The sequence below is a fragment of the Papaver somniferum genome, unplaced genomic scaffold (genome assembly GCF_003573695.1).
Source record: "Papaver somniferum cultivar HN1 unplaced genomic scaffold, ASM357369v1 unplaced-scaffold_158, whole genome shotgun sequence".
Lineage (NCBI taxonomy): Eukaryota > Viridiplantae > Streptophyta > Magnoliopsida > Ranunculales > Papaveraceae > Papaver > Papaver somniferum.
Genome location: NW_020625264.1, coordinates 2,258,793 through 2,277,277, shown reverse-complemented (window position 1 = coordinate 2,277,277; position 18,485 = coordinate 2,258,793). Strand labels below are relative to the sequence as shown.

At 36.4% G+C, this 18,485-nt stretch overlaps 1 protein-coding gene and 1 pseudogene across 1 annotated transcript; one reads left to right on the top strand and one right to left on the bottom strand.

Moving 5' to 3' along the window:
* Positions 1-6,139: 6,139 nt before the first annotated feature.
* LOC113337112 (wall-associated receptor kinase-like 22) lies at positions 6,140-8,193 on the top strand. Its single transcript, XM_026582792.1, has 3 exons — positions 6,140-6,250; positions 6,313-6,441; positions 7,102-8,193. Exons 1-3 carry the CDS (start codon positions 6,140-6,142, stop codon positions 8,191-8,193), a joined length of 1,332 nt encoding a protein of 443 aa, XP_026438577.1.
* Positions 8,194-8,420: 227 nt separating this feature from the next.
* On the bottom strand, positions 8,421-9,342 carry LOC113337133 (annotated as a pseudogene).
* Positions 9,343-18,485: the final 9,143 nt, after the last annotated feature.

Sequence of the window (18,485 nt, the reverse complement as noted above, 5' to 3'; positions counted from 1 at the left end):
TTGTTTCCTGTTAATTGCTGTGCTCTTGTTATGTTTGTTATGTTATGTTATATCCTGTTAATGTTCTGTTTAGTTTGTCTCCTGTTAATTGTATGTATCCTGTAATGTGTTAGATGTTTGTATGTGTTCATTGTTAGTTCAGATCATGTTAATTGTTCTTGTAGTACTTAAATGTCATAGGACTGATAATATCTACTTGAATGAATGCATCTGTGATCAGTTGTGCTGTAAGAAGACAACTGATTCTAGGGGTGAAAGAATGATGGTAGCTAAGAATTCAATCCATTTGAAGGACTGTGTTTAACTGTTTTAGGGTGATAGATAGCTTCTTGAACAACAAGCCTGTGATCAGCTGTGCTGTAAGAAGACAGCTGATGCTAGGGGCAAGTGAGTAAAGATTAGCCAAGAAAATCAACCTTTATGATCATCCCTGTAATGAAACAAGAACAATGACTTGAGTAGGTACTGCCTTAGTTTAGCTCCATGTTTAACCATCTTCCCCTGCCTTAGGCTAACTGCCTTTGTGTCATTTTGTTTTGCCTTTGTGTTTTGTTCACTGGTTAATTTTCATTTGCTTCTGTTCACTGTTTGGCTGCTATTTGCTTTGTTGTCACTTGCCTTGCAGTTGTCTGCAGCTGCTGCTGCAACTCTGTTGCTGCTGCTGTTGTGCACTGCCTTTTTCTGCTACACTGCTGCCTTTGCAGTGCTGCTGCTTTTCTTCCCTTGCAGCTGCTGCTGCTGCCTTCCTGCAGTTCCTGCTGCATCACTATCTGCCCTGAAGCTGCTGCTGCTGCCTTCATGCAGTTCCTGCTGCATCACTATCTGCCCTGAAGCTGCTGCTGCTGCTGATGCTGATGCCAAGCTGCTGCTGCCCTGCCACTTCTTCTGCTGCCAAGCCAAATCCAATTCCTCCCCAAAGGTCTAGCTAAAGACCCAATCCAACTGAGCCCAATTCAAATCAGTGAAACCCAAAGGCCCAGATTCTTGACTAAACCAAAAGCCCAAGGTCTAGTTCACTGAGGCCCATTTCACTAAGGCTCAAAGCCCAGTTTAGGTTAAGGTTAAGACCCAATCCAATTCAGGCTTAATCAAAAGCCTAAGTTTAAGGCCCAAAGCCCATTTGCACTTCAAAGATAACTGAGCCCAAGCTCAGTTCATTTTAACAAACCCATTAGTACTTTAAGCCCAACAGTTCCAAAAGGCTTCTAAGCCCAAAGCAAAACTAGGAACCCAATTAGCTAAAACACTTCTGAAACACACCCGATCTCTGTGGATCGACCCGTACTTGCACGAGCTACAACCGACGACCGTGCACTTGCGGTATTACTGTAGGCCCGTTTCCATCATCGCATCAATTTACACACCTTTCCGGACCTGCCAGTGGTGGGTAAAGGTAAACACTATCATAGATTTTCATTCTCTGTCCCTTCCCTATGGTGTAGACGTGATAGTGTGACTGCGTGTGGAGGATGACTTTTTAATAAGTCTTAATGAGTTTTATAGTTTCAATTTAAGATTGAAGTGGGGTGTAGCAGTAAACACTCTTGATGGAATTCAGCTATCTGAATGAGGAAGTGGGTCGCTTCCTATGAGAATATGAGCTGATTCTCTAGAGCATTCTGAGAAACAGGATACGTCCAGGGCCAAAACGGACACAACGACACGAGCTTGGAAACAACCTTGGAGATATCATTGCGTGGTTGTTATCGCAAATTACATCAAACGGTAGCATTTCAAGACATAGTTCACTGTCTCTATCAAGTATTTCCGGTAATATCTCACTAAGTGAAGGTTCAAGACCTCATGGACACCTCTGCCTAAAATGGTATTTCCTGCGCTTTTTATGTGGTTTTCGTTTTTATGGTTTTGGTATTATTGGAATTTAGGACCAAAGGGTCACTAAGGGTTCACTAGTTCATGATTTTTCACTTTGGTGAAAGAAACCTTTAGTCTCACTTGTGAGAAACTAAAGATGAAAGATCTCTATACTATTATGATTTATGCAATCCATAGTATGACCCTGGGATCAACATATTGTTGTATGAAGGAGCGGATGTTGAAATGGCTAGTATGACTTCAACAAACGCACGACATGTCTTCCTGTTCGGTCATGTTAGGTCGTGGGATTGGGGTGTTGATTTACCAAGATCTATTTATATTTTTCACATTTTATTGAGTTTTCATTCATGTGGGGGATTGTTGGAAAAACGATTAATAAAATTGATTTTTAAAGATTTTAATTAATTGTTTCTTTTGTGAATGAAAAACACTTATTAGTCCCACATCGTGGAGTTTCCACTCTTTAGTTTTTTTAAGAGACTATATAAGATTTTCAGTCCCACATCGGGGAGTTGCTCTTCTTAAGTTGTATTTGTCAACTATATAAACAAATTCACTACTTTTCTAAAATCGATGGGAAAGGGGTTGCTCTATATTTTAGAGGAACCCCTAAGGAAAAATATTTTATAGCGTTTCTTAAGCGTTCACGATTTTCCTTAACGGTTTTTTCGGAGTTGCCAAGCTCAAGTTGAGCATCTACTACATATGCTAGTAGTAGGTGTATTAGGGTGTTTATCCTGGAGATATCCGTCCTGTGAGGGCTATAGCATCACTCTTGAGTGTAGCCGGGCGCTAATATCTTAACGACAACGTGTTGAACACGTGACTCACTCTGTTTTCCAAACTTTACCTTGTTGTTGTTGCGGAGATACGGGGAGCTTGTTCGTTTCGTCAAAGCGATCACTTCCATTATAAAGGAGCCAAGTATCAATAATTTTTGCTTATTTGATTTTTCTTTGTTTTTGATTATTGCACCCAACAGAAAGTTGATCGTTGCACATCCCACACATCCATAGTTTACTATGCAAACCTGCTGCTAATTTAAATAACACGAATAATTAGTTAAAATTAGTTCCTCGACGGTAAGCCTAGATAATAATCTTACTTGAACTGATCTTTACAATACATAAAGAAATAATCAGTTAGCCAATACAAACATATTCACAATTGTTTTTACCGTTGAATAATATGTGAACTAAGTTTTTATTGATGATAGAAGCATCTTTAATCTATGCGACTTCATGTTAGAATTAAACACCATATATATTATATATGTGGAGTGATACATACCTTAGCGCGGAAACATATCCATATACACTAATTCATGTTAAGCTATTTTTGTTAAGTTATTTTCCATTCATAACTTGGAGAGAAAGTTTTGTGAGTTCTAAGTTAGGGTTTCAGAGAAACAACAAGTTTCTTAATAAAATCCTTCATAAACTATATTCTTCTTATTAAAATAATTTGTTCTTGAATTTATCATCGATACTTGGGTGTACGATGGGATTTCCTACAACTACAGTTGGCTTCAGCAAATAGGTAGAGGAGGACAAAGGAAACATGGTGTCTTCGGATATTTATCAATATTACTCTTCATATGTTTTTCTTTAACATCAACATCAACATCAGAGAAAATGCACGATGATCGGGTGAAAGAATCGGGCAGCATCATGTGGATGCAGTCCAATGAAGCGGAAGATGGTGAAGTGGATTCATTAGTGCCATGCATTTAAACTCGCCTAAAGGTTATTGAGATCAGAGGATTAAAAAGATGCGGACATGAAATCGGGTTCTGAAAATAACATGGCACTAATCAACCCACATCACCATCTTCCACTTCATTGCACTGCATTAACAATTACCGAAAAACGATCGGGCACTAACAATAACATTCCCCATCTGGATGTAGTGGTGGAGCCACTTTGAAAATAATGGCACTAAAAAGATTATGCATATACTAGGGGGCTAGATTTAAAAATTAGATGGACTACAACATGTACAACTTATTATAAAATTAAGGATTTTTTTATAATTTTGGTAATTTTAGGGGGCTAGAGCCAAATTTAGTTAACTCTTGGCTCCGCTCGTGTCCGGATGCATCTCGGCAGGATGACATATCAGAAGCTGAAATGATAATTGTAAAGGAACTTTGGAAAATCATGAAGAAGCACCATCTGAACATGCAAAGTAAAGGACGTGAAAATAAAATTAAACAAGCAAAACGAACCATCTAAGCCAAGGGCCAAAATCTTTAAGCACACAACCAAAAATAGTTTCATGAGCCCATTTTCTTAAACCAGTAATGCATGCCTTTCATTATGGCAATAGCCAGTAATACATTGCATTCATTATGGCAGTAATAAGTGCCTTTCACTATGGCACTAACCAGTAATACATGCCTCTCGGCCAATCAAAAGGGAAAGGACGGACTATTTTAATTTAATTAACCATTTTGAGATTTTATATGCCAATAAAATCCATGTTACATCTTACAACAACTATCATTACCAAATCCATAGCCACAGGCCCGCATGATGATGTTCTCCTTTGCCTTCAAAACTTACGAAAGAGGGATGTGTAACGGACGGACGGTAGCGGGGATCACCCGCGTCCATTCCGTCAAAGTTGTGTATTTGAGAAATCCAATCATGTTCGGCCCAACCATCCATGGATTTCACATCTACGGATCAACGGATGATACGGCCGGATGCAGTTTAATCGCGGATTTAGTTGTTTTAAGAGACTACATAAGATTTTTAGTCCCACATCGGGGAGTTGCTCTTCTTAAGTTGTATTTGTCAATTATATAAAAAAATTCACTACTTTTGTAAAATCGATGGGAAAGGGGTTGCTCTATATTTTAGAGGAACCCCTAAGGAAAAATATTTTATAGTGTTTCTTAAGCGTTTACGATTTTCCTTAACGATTTTTTCGGAGTTGCCAAGCTCAAGTTGAGCATCTACTACATATGCTAGTAGTAGGTGTATTAGGGTGTTTTATCCTGTAGATATCAGTCATCTGAGGGCTATAGCATCACTCTTGAGTGTAGCCGGGCGCTAATATCTTAAGGACAGCGTGTTGAACACGTGACTCACTCTGTTTTCCAAAGTTTTACCTTGTTGCTGTTGCGGAGATACGGGGAGCTTGTTCGTTTCGTCAAAACGATCACTTCCATTATAAAGGAGCCAAGTATCAATAACTTTTGCTTATTTGATTTTTCTTTATTTTTAATTATTGCACCCAACAGAAAGTTGATCGTTGCACATCCCACACATCCATAGTTTACTATGCAAACCTGCTGCTAATTTAAATAACACGAATAATTAGTTAAAATTAGTTCTTCGACAGTAAGCCTAGATAATAATCTTACTTAAACTGATCTTTACAATGGATAAAGCAATAATCAGTTAGCCAATACAAACATATTCACAATTGTTTTTACCGTTGAATAATATGTGAACTAAGTTTTTATAATTTTATTGATGATAGAAGCATCTTTAATCTATGCGACTTCATGTTAGAATTAAACACCATATATATGTGGAGTGATACATACCTCAGCGCGGAAACATATCCATACACGCTAATTCATGTTAAGCTATTTTTGTTAAGTTATTTTCCATTCATAACTTGGAGAGAAAGTTTTGTGAGTTCTAAGTTAGGGTTTCAGAGAAACAACAAGTTTCTTAATAAAATCCTTCATGAACTATATTCTTCTTATTAAAATAATTTGTTCTTGAATTTATCATCGATACTTGGGTCGACGATGGGATTTCCTGCAACTACAGTTGGCTTCAGCAAATAGGTAGAGGAGGACAAAGGAAACATGGTGTCTTCGGATATTTATCAATATTATTCTTCATATGTTTTTCTTTAACATCAACATCAACATCAGAGAAAATGCACGATGATCGGGTGAAAGAATCGGGCAGCATCATGTGGATGCAGTCCAATGAAGCGGAAGATGGTGAAGTGGATTCATTAGTGCCATGCATTTAAACTCGCCTAAAGGTTATTGAGATCAGAGGATTAAAAAGATGCGGACATGAAATCGGGTTCTGAAAATAACATGGCACTAATCAACCCACATCACCATCTTCCACTTCATTGCACTGCATTAACAATTACCGAAAACCGATCGGGCACTAAGAATAAATTCCCCATCTGGATGTAGTGGAGTCTCGCCTCTCCTAGCTCCTAATACAACATAGGGATAGGGTGTGGGTATTCAGGCGTTTACTCTGTTTATGATATGCTTAAAAAGGAATATAACAGCACTTGTAATTCAATCTGCAACAAAATGGGAGAGGTAAAAGAAGGTTCTTGCGACGGCATTGGGTGTTGCCAGTTTGCCATTTCCAAGGGGTTAAAAGAGATTCAGACTAGTTTTTCATGGGATGTTATCCTAATGGTGACACGAGCTTCTTTTCCTATAATCCTTGCAGTTCTACTTTTGTGGCGGATTATGAGCAGTTCAGATTCAACTCATCCAATCTTTTGGCCACGCCTAGAGGCGGCGACATTCCTATCGTTCTTGATTGGGCAATTGGGAATAAAACATGCGAAGAAGCAAGAAAAGATATAGCAACTTTTGCATGGCAGGTAAATTCTAAGTGTACCAATTTAAACAATAATGCAGGGTATCGCTGCATTTGCTCTAATGGCTAGATGGGTAACCCTTATCTCAGTCATATCAAAGGCGGAGGCTGCACCAAAATTAATGCTGAAAATTTTCCAACAATACCAGTTGTTCTAGGTACATTTGAACCTTTTTTGTTGCATGATAGTACTAGTATCAGACACCAGTTGTGTTGTCTGAGGCTTGATGTTATGTTGCGAAAGGCGAGATAGGCGCTCACCTAGGCGCCCGAATCGTGAAGGGGTGCCTAGCTAATAAAACACCCAAGGCGCAAAAACGTGAGCCACTATTATTTTCTTATTTATTTCTAGGCGCTATAACTTGGTGCATCGCCTAGCGCCCCACACAACATAGGCGAGATGCGAGGCGATGCAACAACACTGAATCAGGCGCCTTAGGTGCTTTTGTAGGCGCCTCGCTCGCCTTTGACGATGTACCATCAGTAATCTACACGCTTAGCTTTATTTTCCTTGTTTCTTGCTTCAAATTAATCTCCGGTCTTATACTTGTGCGGCTACACGAAGTACATTATAGCCAAACTCATATTGTAAATCCTTGCAGGTATCAGTTTGGGGCTTTTGGTTTTATTTGCATGCTGTTGGTTGTACTACTTGTTCTTGAAGAGAAAGAAATTAATCAAGCAGAGAGAACAGTTCTATCAGCAAAATGGTGGTTTGCTATTACGACAACAATTAATATTAGAAGAAGGTGGCGTAGAAACATCAAAGATCTTTACAGCAAAAGAGCTAAGATTGGCAACTAACAATTACGACGAGAATCTGGTCCTTGGCCATGGTGGATACGGAACAGTTTACAAAGGAACCTTATCAGACGGTCGTATAGTTGCCATTAAGAAGTCGAAAATAACTGATCCGAGCCAGAATAAACAATTTATAAATGAGGTTGCTATTTTGACTAAGATTCACCATCGAAATGTGGTCAAGCTCCTAGGATGTTGTTTAGAGACTGAAGTTCCCTTGCTTTGCTATGAATACATATCCAATGGCACCCTCTTCCAACACATCCCTTCCAACAGTGACACGCCTTCCATTTCTTGGGGAAACCGGTTGAGGATTGCGGTGGAAATTGCAAATGCACTTGCTTATTTACACTCAGCAGCTTCTATACCAATCATTCACAGAGATGTCCAGTCTGCCAACATACTTTTAGATGAACACTACACTGCAAAAAGTGCCGACTTTGGAGCATCAAGGTTGATTCCTTTGGACAAGAAAGAATTAGCCACGGTTGTACTGGGAACAAAAGGATACTTGGATCCAGAGTACTTCAATACGAGCCAACTGACAGAGAAGAGCGATGTATATAGCTTTGGTGTGGTTCTAGTAGAACTCCTGACAGCAAAAAAGCCGATTTATTCAGAGGGGTCTGAAGACTCTGGACCACATAGAAATCTTGCTGTGCATTTTACTTCATTGATGGAAGAAGACAACCTGTTCGACCTTGTTGAGGATCGAGTACTAAATGAAGGGCCACTAGAACAAATAGTTGCAGTTGCCGAGCTTGCCAGGAGACGCCTTAAGTTAAAGGGTGCAGAAAGGCATACAATGCGACAAGTAACAACAGAGTTAGAGAGTTTGAGAGGGGTAGAGTGTCTAGAGACACAGGAATGCCTTATCGCTTCCGCCATTGCTGGTGATCCTGAACATTATGGTTTTGGTACAGTTACAACAGGTTCTATGAACATTCATAGATGATTCTGTAATTTATGCATCTCTTGATTAATCTCTTTGTGTTTTTTTGTGCCTTCTTGGCACATTCTTGTCACTATCAATCTTTCTTTTGGCAAAAAATGATCATTTATTCCGCGAACGCGCAAGCGTATCACCCAGAATAGATGTTTATAACAGAAAACATTGTCCAAAAGAGTAATCCACAAATGTAAGGGTTGAATTGAATTAATCCCACTAATTAGTAAACTTCTTTAGCACCTTAGGTTACTCCCCGGTGGCACTCCAAGTGGAGTACAATAACTCGTATAGTAACCGACTTTAGCCTGAAGTGTAGCGGAACTACCCCCATTACATTCGATGGCGCCATTGAACGCACGTATTGTGGCACCAAACCCTTTGCCAGAAGTTATTTCTGAATGACAAATATTCATCCAAGTCCACAAGGCCGTCTTGAATGAGATGGTAGGATCATTGGCAACAGTTTCACGTTTGTTGAGGCCGTCAAAACGAATGCTTTTAACAGCAGCCCCGTAATTGTAGTTCCATGACAATAGTAATGGTCCTCGGCGGAAGTATAATTTACTGGAGGCACATGGATATTGGGTGCTCGAGTCATCACAGTAATCCCTGCTTGCGACCGTTTATTTCTTGAATGTAGCAAAAATCTGTGGCCAAAAGAAAAAGGCAACAAAAAAATATTTTATACTAATGGAATCCTAATTCAATCAAATCAGAACAAATACAGCAAAAATGTTCGGTAGAACAACTTACGGCCAGTTTCATGAGTTACATGAGCAAAGAAGGCGGCAATTTCTTGTTTTTGATAGATTCCGCCTTTAGCAAACTGAGGGAATGATTTCACGGCATCAAGAAATGCGCCACGCGATTAGAAATGCTTCCCGGAGCAACTACTACTGGCTTCACTAATAATCCCATTGAAAAAAACTGGTGTTACGATATCTGAAATGAAACATTTGTAGTCTGAGGGATCACAGTGCAAGGACCTTGTTGACATCCAACAGCACAGGACTGATTTGTGCTTTCGCAAATACCAAAACGACTACAACAGACGTTTGGTCCACAGCCGCAGTTCTGACCCGTTATTATCTGCGATAAAATTCCTAGGAGAATTCCGATGACTGAAACTAGATTCAACAAACTACTGGTTGCCATTTCTTTGGAGGGAGAAGAAAAATGAGTCGGTGGAACTTTCAATCGCAAAGAAAAGTTGAAGGGTATTCAATTATTCACAAGTGGATGAGATTGATATTTATTGCCAAGCCCCACCAGTCTATCAATACTCCATAAATCAAGAGGTCACAAATAAATTTACTTGACCTATTAAATAAATAAAGGGGAGGGTCATATTTTTTTGTAATTCGTTCGTGATCACATTTTCATCCGTTTTAATACTTCTGAATAAAAGGATGTTAATTTTTTCCATAATATTCTCCCTTAAAATACCCTTTTCATTTAGCTAATTCGTTGATGTGGTGGTGATGAAACGGTGGTGGCGGTGGAATTTTAATAATCTTCGCTAACTTCCAGAGGAGAAGCGATAAACTTTTTGGGTGAATACGGTGTAACGATTCTGAATGTGTTCTAACAATTCTGGATATAGTGTAACGATGTACAAGCGGCGGCACCACCACTTTTAAATAGCCCACCGTCAAAAAAAAAATTATAATGAAAGCATAATCTGAAATTATATATGAAATAGGAAGGATATGTAAGTAATTTCGTTAACGTATTTAATTGTGAGTCACCAGATAACTCTCTATTTAATAGAAGTATGATCATTTTGTTAATACTTTGTAACGGTATGACTGCTTCGTAAATCAGGTCTTAATAGTATGACTATTTTACAATTTTTCCATAAATAAATTACTAGTTGGACTGAGTTTGACTAGTAGAAAACAGAGGATCTCTGGTTTAGACCAAAGTATATTGAGTTCAGTCTACATACTCTTCGCTCACATAATAACCACCACAAGAAATGAACTCACGGAAATTTTGCTTTCCTTGTCCGGTGACTCTGGTTATTGAAAATTTAGTTTACCTTAAGAATTACCCAATAACTTTAGATACTCAATGAAACTTTGCTTTCAATGTGGTTATTACTAGTAAGCAAATTTCAAAATGATTTTATAAAACCTTAAGAAGATACCCAATAACTGTAGATATTATCACGAGTTGACATTACCTGCAACGAGAGGAGCGATCTATCAGCATAAACATACGCACTAGAAGATTGAATTCAATCCAGGCTCTAAATTGAATTCAATAAAGTAACTGATATAGATAGGTTCATGCATCTTTAGATGATAAAAGCAAGCACAAATCAACAGATATACACTCAATAATCTCATTGCCAAAAGAAAAACATCAATATGGATTGATCTTAAACCACCACTCAAGTAAACTTATTAACCAAAGATGAGCTGCATGCTTTACCTCCTTATTCATCATTCATTCCATGCACTGATGGAAGAAAATGAACCAACTTAGCTTGAAATGAATTCAATCAGTATAAAAAGATTAATTACACTTAAAATTGAGAGTAAGAATGCATCATTAAGATTGTACGTCGCAACTCTCCTAACCGAATTATGGTCTGTAAGACCAAATATTGAGTTCGGTGAAGTCGCAAATATTTTATCCTAACCAAACTATGGTCTGTAAAACCAAATGTTGAGTTCGGTTATGTGGTTAATATTTTCTCCTAACCGAACTATGGTCTTTATATGCTGAGTTTGGTTACGTCACGAATATTTTCTTCTAACCGAATATATACTTAAAAAGAGTTCGGTAAGAACAAATAGCCAAACTTACTACGCGACCAAACTAAGCATTACCTTGTATACTCGAGCATATAAGTTCAGCTACCTGTTCTGGAAATCAAATAGTCCAAAAAATCAAAAACTCTGTTAAACTAGGCTCGACTACCTGTGTTAACTGAAAAACTAGCCGAATTACATTTATAAATAAGTTCAGCTACATGTTCTTCAGATATTATAGCTGCACTTTTAAAACCTAGACAAAATCAATTTGTAAATTTTTCAATTTTAGGTAAGTTTTGGCCAATTAAAACACCGATAGCTAAATTCGAAGTATACCTAAGTACCTAATACATCATCCATTGGTTGTGGCTCGTAAAAATAAATCTAATATTTTCCAAGTCATCTACTTCTTCTCTCTCGATAATTCTTCTTTTAAATAAAAGTCAACTTATTAACAAAATCTCACTAGTCATGAATTAATTAAAATTAAACATATCACTAATCAATACACTAACTTAGAAACAATAATTTTGGCATTAAGATAAATATTTGGGGTAAGGGGTGTTTCGATTTACTTCCAAATGACTTATTAAGAAAAAATCATGGTCCCCCTCCAAAATGGAGTGGTGCTCAAAAAATCATTCTTTGAATGGCCTTTCCTCACTAACTGACATTTTGAATTAACACGAAATTTGTCAATTAGCCCTAAAAAGCTAATTCCTGGATGAAAAAGATGTGTAAAATTTGATACTGTTTGAACAAACGGGAATAAAAAAGATACCATTTTATTAACCATTTTGGATAATCTCTCCGGAATTTTACAAATTAATATTTTTTACAATAGATAAAAATATCCATAACTAATTATTGGTATAATATACAAAGCGACATCATCACGACCATCTGCATCCAATGTTAGATCGATGATCAGCATGATCTAACACTAATTGCTACGTCGTGCCATTTGAAAGAACATTAATTGATACGTAATTACTGTACAATCACTATCACTTGTCGTAGCATTTGTATGTTATCATCAGGCATTTTTATGTATGTATTCTCTTTATGCATGTATCCTCTCATTATATAGGCCTTCTCAGGATGTACCTGCACTAAATTAATTTGGATCTCGGATAAACTATTCATCTCTCTCCCGTTGATAACATTTTATGGATAAAACAAAACCCAGTTGTTGCTTCTGCTAGTTGGATCATCAATTTTGTCTCAGATACGTTAATTAGCTTTAGATTTTAACCATTCAAATGCTGCTATCCTGTTTGAAACGGTCGAGTCTGTAGCCAATATCGTTTTTGATTCTGTTGTCCAGGTATGCTAACATGTATACACACTAAATCATAAGCTTAAAGATACGTTTTCAATTTTAATCCTAACTATTGCATAATTTAACGTGAACTAGGAAGATTATATGCACGGGATAGGGATGGTCATGGGACGGGTATGGGGCGGGGATCTTGTATCCCAGTCACTGTCCCGTTCAAAAAAAAAACCCACACCCTCCCCATTACCCGCTTAATCTGGGAGGGGGCGGATATGAGAAATACCCGTACGGGACGGGTTTTTTATGGGTTACCCATAACATTAAGCTCAAATATGATGAGTTAATTTAATAATCAATATTTAAGTTCAACCAATAATAATAATAATAATCTAAAATCCCAAACTCATAAATTTATCGTAAAACAAGCAAAGAAAAAAAATTGGTCTATAAACGAGCATCGCTCATTTTAGTTCTTAATTATTTCTTATCAAGTATCTTCCTCCATGTTGATCACCTCATCGTCTGCTTCAGTTTCTTCCCAAAATGTTTCACCAGCGAATTTTGATCCACCTAGCCAAAATAAGAAAGTGTATCATATAACCATAATGATGTATTAAATGTAAAAAAAACATTTCAATAAAAAGAGAATTTCATTACCATTCAGCATATCCCATAGCCAGTCTTGAGCGCACATCAAAGCTTCCAACGTTTTTGGATGAAGTCTATAACACTGGACACTCACAAATCTACCTCCGGTACTAAAAGTTGATTCGGAAGCTACCGTTGAAACTGGAATCGCTAAAATATCTCTAGCCATACACTGCAAGACTGGATATTTAATCCCATTTGTCTTCCACCATGCTAGTATTTCAAAATTACCAATCCTAGGTAAAAGATCTTCTTCTAAGTAATTGGTTAATTCTGACTTAACAGTACTAGTAGGAGCAGTATTAGAGACAAACATATCAAATTTTTCCAAAGGATCTACGTCATCTTTAAAACCATGCACCTCCGAAGTGAAAGACAAATCATTTTGGCTAACAGATGTTTCAGCAAATTTTACTTTCAATTCATACTCCGTGCCAAATCAACGCATAAATCGCGTACTCGATCAATTTCGATTTTTGAAAAAGCTTGACCATAAATTTGTGGAAAATAAAACTCAATCAATTTCATCTTAAACCTTGGATCTAACATAATTGCTACGGCATTACTCCATTGATCACAAACCAATACTCTTCAAACTTCTCTATCATTTCATATGCCATTTCCTTAATCACACCAACTTTAGATTTTTTTCCACTCATTTAATGACAATCTAATATCACAAAGACTTGGAAAGAAAAGGTTGGTGGTAGGATATTTTACTCCGGAAAAATTCTCTGTGGAGGTATAAAATATCTTAAGTTTGTCGCACATTTCCTTTGCCAACAACCAATCTTCATCATCTGGCAAACAATCATACCGCGGCTCACGTTGCTTTAGGCGAGCAAAAACCTTCTGATACTTAATAGCAGTATTAAGCATCAGGTATGTTGAGGTCCATCTTGTCTCACAATCAAGAATTAACTTATTTATACTCGAAATATTTAGTTGATGGGGCGGCCTCTTCAAATTTCTCAACTCGTTTTGGTGTTGCTTTCCAGTAAGCAACACTATTACGAATCAATTCAATTGGTTTTTTGAGCCCCTCTAATCCTTTCTTGACTATAAGAGTTAATATGTGTGCACAACAACGCATATGGAAAATATCTCCACCCGACAATAAGCTACTTGATAATTTTTCTAAGAGAAGTTGGATCATAAGATCATTAGTGGAACAATTATCTACAGTAAGAGTGGATACTTTACCATCGATATTCCAGTCTAGCAGACACTCCATCAATGCGGCTGACAGGACTTCAGTCGTGTGCGGACATGGAACATACATAAACCTAATACAAATTAAAATTCATATGGTTGATTAGACCGTACTTCGTAGAAACTAGTAATTAATCAGTAACAAAATTAATGGTAGTGATTTTTCATTTATGACGTGCATATCCAATGTCTGAAATCATTAAATGAATACGCGTACCTGATAATTCGGCTTTGCAAGATCCAAGATTCATCGATGAAATGAGCCGTAATAACCATGTATCCTTTCTTTTGCTTACTAGTCCACATATCAGTAGTCAACGCAATTTTACCTTGATGTTTTTGTAGCACCTCCATTGTTTTACTTTTTTCTTCATCATAGATTTTAAGGATAATCCTTTTAATTGTGCTCCTAGATACCACCTTAAACAACGATTGAAGCGCATTTGAATATCGTCTAAATCCGGCATTTTCAACGATGGAAAGCGGATACTCGTGTATGATTATCATATAAGCAAGTTCCTTCCTAGCGAACGATTGATCAAAACTGTACGTGTTAAGCTGGCTTCTTCTGTCACTTTTTTTACTCTGAGTGATTATTTATTGTCTTATGTCTTGATGTTTACGTGAGGACATCTTTTCATGTGTGCATGTAGATGCTTAGTCCCATTTGTGCTTTTTCCTCCTAATGGTTTATGACAATATTTGCAAACTGCTTTGTCTTCCCCTTTTATCTTTTTCTTTTCAAAGTGGTTCCACACTATGGATCTTTTCTTCCCTAAAACTATAGCAATTTCACCTTCGACATTATCACAATCACCTGTAATGTTTGCCTCGGCTGTTTCACCACGGTCATCATCCATTGGAGAACTTGGAATTGTCTCGACATGGTGTTCAGACTGTTCGAATTCACCTCGTGTTGATATAGTTGTCATTTTGGGATCACTGTGTAATATACACATAAAATAATATAATATATATAATAAAGAAAGATTAAATAATATAATATAATCAATACAATAATTAAATAATATAATATAATTTCTTAGTTTAAATATAATATAAATAATTAATGATATCTTATACTTTTACGATTTCTTTTATAATATAATATAATATAATATCTTAGTTTACATATAATATAAATAATTAATGATATCTTATACTTTTACGTTTTCTTTTATAATATAATATAATATAATTTCTTAGTTTACATACAATATAAATAATTAATGATATCTTATATTTTTACGCTTTCTTTTATATTTTGTTTCCGTTAATATGAACCATAGGATTAAAATACCTAAAACTAAAAATATAAAACCCTAAAATGGGAACGTACGGGTATGGGACGGGGACTTAAAATTTCATCCCCGCCCCATCCCCGCTTCACTAATTTCGGGTATTATCCATACCCAACCCCGTTTGTACGGGTAAAACCGATGGGTTTGGGTGGGGAAAATGGTCATCCTTAGCACGGGATAAAAATGTCGTGCATCATGTATTCATCCAGCAATCTTAGAGTAGGATAAAACCAATTTTCTTCATAGTTTCAATATGCATGAAATCCAATTCAACCAATTGTATAACAGGATGAAACAATTTTCATCCTAGTTTATATATGGGTGACAACAGATTAAGTTAAATCTAAAACATAATGATACCAGTTTCATACTAGTTTAAACATGGATGAAAACAAATCTAAAACATGATGATACCAGTTTCATACTAGTTTAAATATGAAGACAAAATCAACCAAGATGATACCAGTTTCATACTCCCTCCGTCCCACTATTAATTGATCTATTACTTTTAGATTTTGTCCTATATTAATTGACTTATTTCACTAAATAAGGAAATATTTCTAAAATTATCTTTTTAATTGATTATAAGAAATATAAGAAATATGCATAATTTGATAGGCATGTTTATATTTGTTACGTAGGTGTTTTAAAATGCTTTTCAATGGTATGAAGTTTGCGAATATCCGTGGTTTAATTTGAGAGATAAATCATTTCTAAATTTCTCTAGTTATTATCCATAAGGATATAATTATAAAAAATATGTAAAAATACTCTTTTCCTTTCCTTCCTTAATAATTGTGCAAACTTTAACTAGGTCAATTAATAATGGGATGGAGAGAATATTAGTTTAAACTTGGATGAAAACAATTTCAGCCAAATCTAAAACATGATGATACCAATTTCATTTAAAACTGAACGATACCAGTTTCATACTACTTTAAATTCAACATAATTTAAAACAGAGTTGTACCAATTCCATCCAGGTTCCCAAAAAAATAAAGACCAGAATTTCATAAATCTAATATAGGATGATACTAGTTCCATCCGTGTTTTACGCTAGGAAAAAGAAACGAACAAACGAAAATATAAGTCAACTCATAAATATCAGGTTTCAACTGGATGATACCAGTTTCATCTGTGTTTACCCAAGAACTAAAAACAGACTAAAATTTCACTCATATACAAAATGATTCATCTCATAAATTAAGGCAGTTAAGGTCAATTCATGTGAAATTTATGAATTAAATAAAATAAAATCAAGAAAAAAACTTAGAATTAAGAAACTTACGAGTGCCCATCTTGCGAGATTGATGCAAAGCAAAACCCTAATTTTCTTAGTTTCAATGAATTTAAGAAATCTCCAATTTAATTAGGGTATTTGAAGGGGAAAAAACCGGTAGGAGGTAGCAGTGGTGTCAAAGTTGATGATGCTATCAGTATTTACGGTGGTGGTCTTAGATAATGTGGTGGTAATTTTAGTTACTGTTTGATGAATGTCACAGTTGTGGTTACAATTGATGATGGTGGTGGTGACGATTGTAATTAACGGTGCGGAGAAACAAAAAATTGAAATGGCGGAGAGAAAATTTGGACGATTATGGTAGTGGGGTCGGTGGGTCTTGAAGAGGGTAGAGAAAGCAAAAGATACTTTCTATGCTTCTTTGTGAATTGTAAAAAACAGGGAAAAGCTGGGGCTTAATTGTCGGTTTCAAATTAAACTATTTTCTTTCCATTTGACCCATATAAAGTTTTACTGGTCCATTACAACCGGAATTTAAAAGTTTCTGGGCATTTGACCCATTTTCTCTTGAATTAAATGGGTTTCTCCGATAAAATGTTCAAGATTAATCTGGCAATCTTGCTTCGCAGACCCATTATCCCCCTTTCTATATTTTTCGCTTGGAAGCTCTCTAAGGAACTTTAATAGATGCAGAGACGAACGGTATCATTCTCCTCACATCACATATCAAAACTTTAACCTTTCTCCTCAAAAAAAAAAATGGATTGATGTGGATTTGCCGTAGATTTGCTCTTATTGCTTAAGAATATCTAATTGCTCTTATTGCTTAAGACTATCTACTTTAGTAGTGTACTTTTGTCTTGTTTTACTGATTTCATGTTCCATCCCGTGTAAAAATGAAAATGTTAACATCTCCCTCCAGGACATATGAAAGTTTCAGGACAATAACTAGCAGTTACTTCCGTGGTGTACATGGCATTGTAGTAAGTTTTTTACACATCATCTTTTAGATGTTCAATCAAGACAACCAAGTTAATTAGTTACTGTTAATTTGGCAACGTAGCGTGTGATGTGACTGAGCTTCAATAATATCAAGTAATGGCTAAATGACATCGATCGATAAGCAAGTGTCAATAAACTTTTGGTTAGTAACAAATGTGATCTCACGGAGAAGGCTCTGTGAAGCACCATAAGACCACTTAACTTTTGATCGATATGCAAGTGTCAATAAACTTTTAGTCTAAGCAGATTAAAAAAAAAAAGAAGCGATAGTTGCAGAATCTGTACCATGTGCTCCAGAACTGCATCCATAAGTTGACTTTGTTAAGCATTTAATGCACTTGTCATTTGGTAATCAATTCATCATGTTAATGGTTTGTTTACTTCCCAAATGATTGTGTATATAAGAGGTGTACGTCCTTAGTAAACTATGTGCTCATCCATTTAGGAAAGGAATCAGTAGCGAAGACATGGAAAACCAAAAGCTCATGAGTTTATTTTTTCTAGGGATTATGATCCTCCTTTCTCTCTTTTTATCTTCAGGAAATGCTATGTTTTTTCCAAAATGTCCAATTGGCTATGGCGCTACGGGCGACGACTGTGGATTTTTGATTCGAAGTTGCTGTGATGGATTCGAGTGCTCTGCTTATTGGTCCCTTTCTGGGGGAAAGTGTCAGCTAGCACCTTAATCTCCTTCTTCCATTTCTTGCTTTTGCTTCACTACTAAGATCATTACATTGTTCAAGCAGTACTAAGATCATCGGCAACTAATAATTATAGTATTTGATTGGTTACTTTTCGTGATCGATTTCTTAGTTTTTATTACTGCGTGTTTTAATTTCTTGATGTAATTGTTG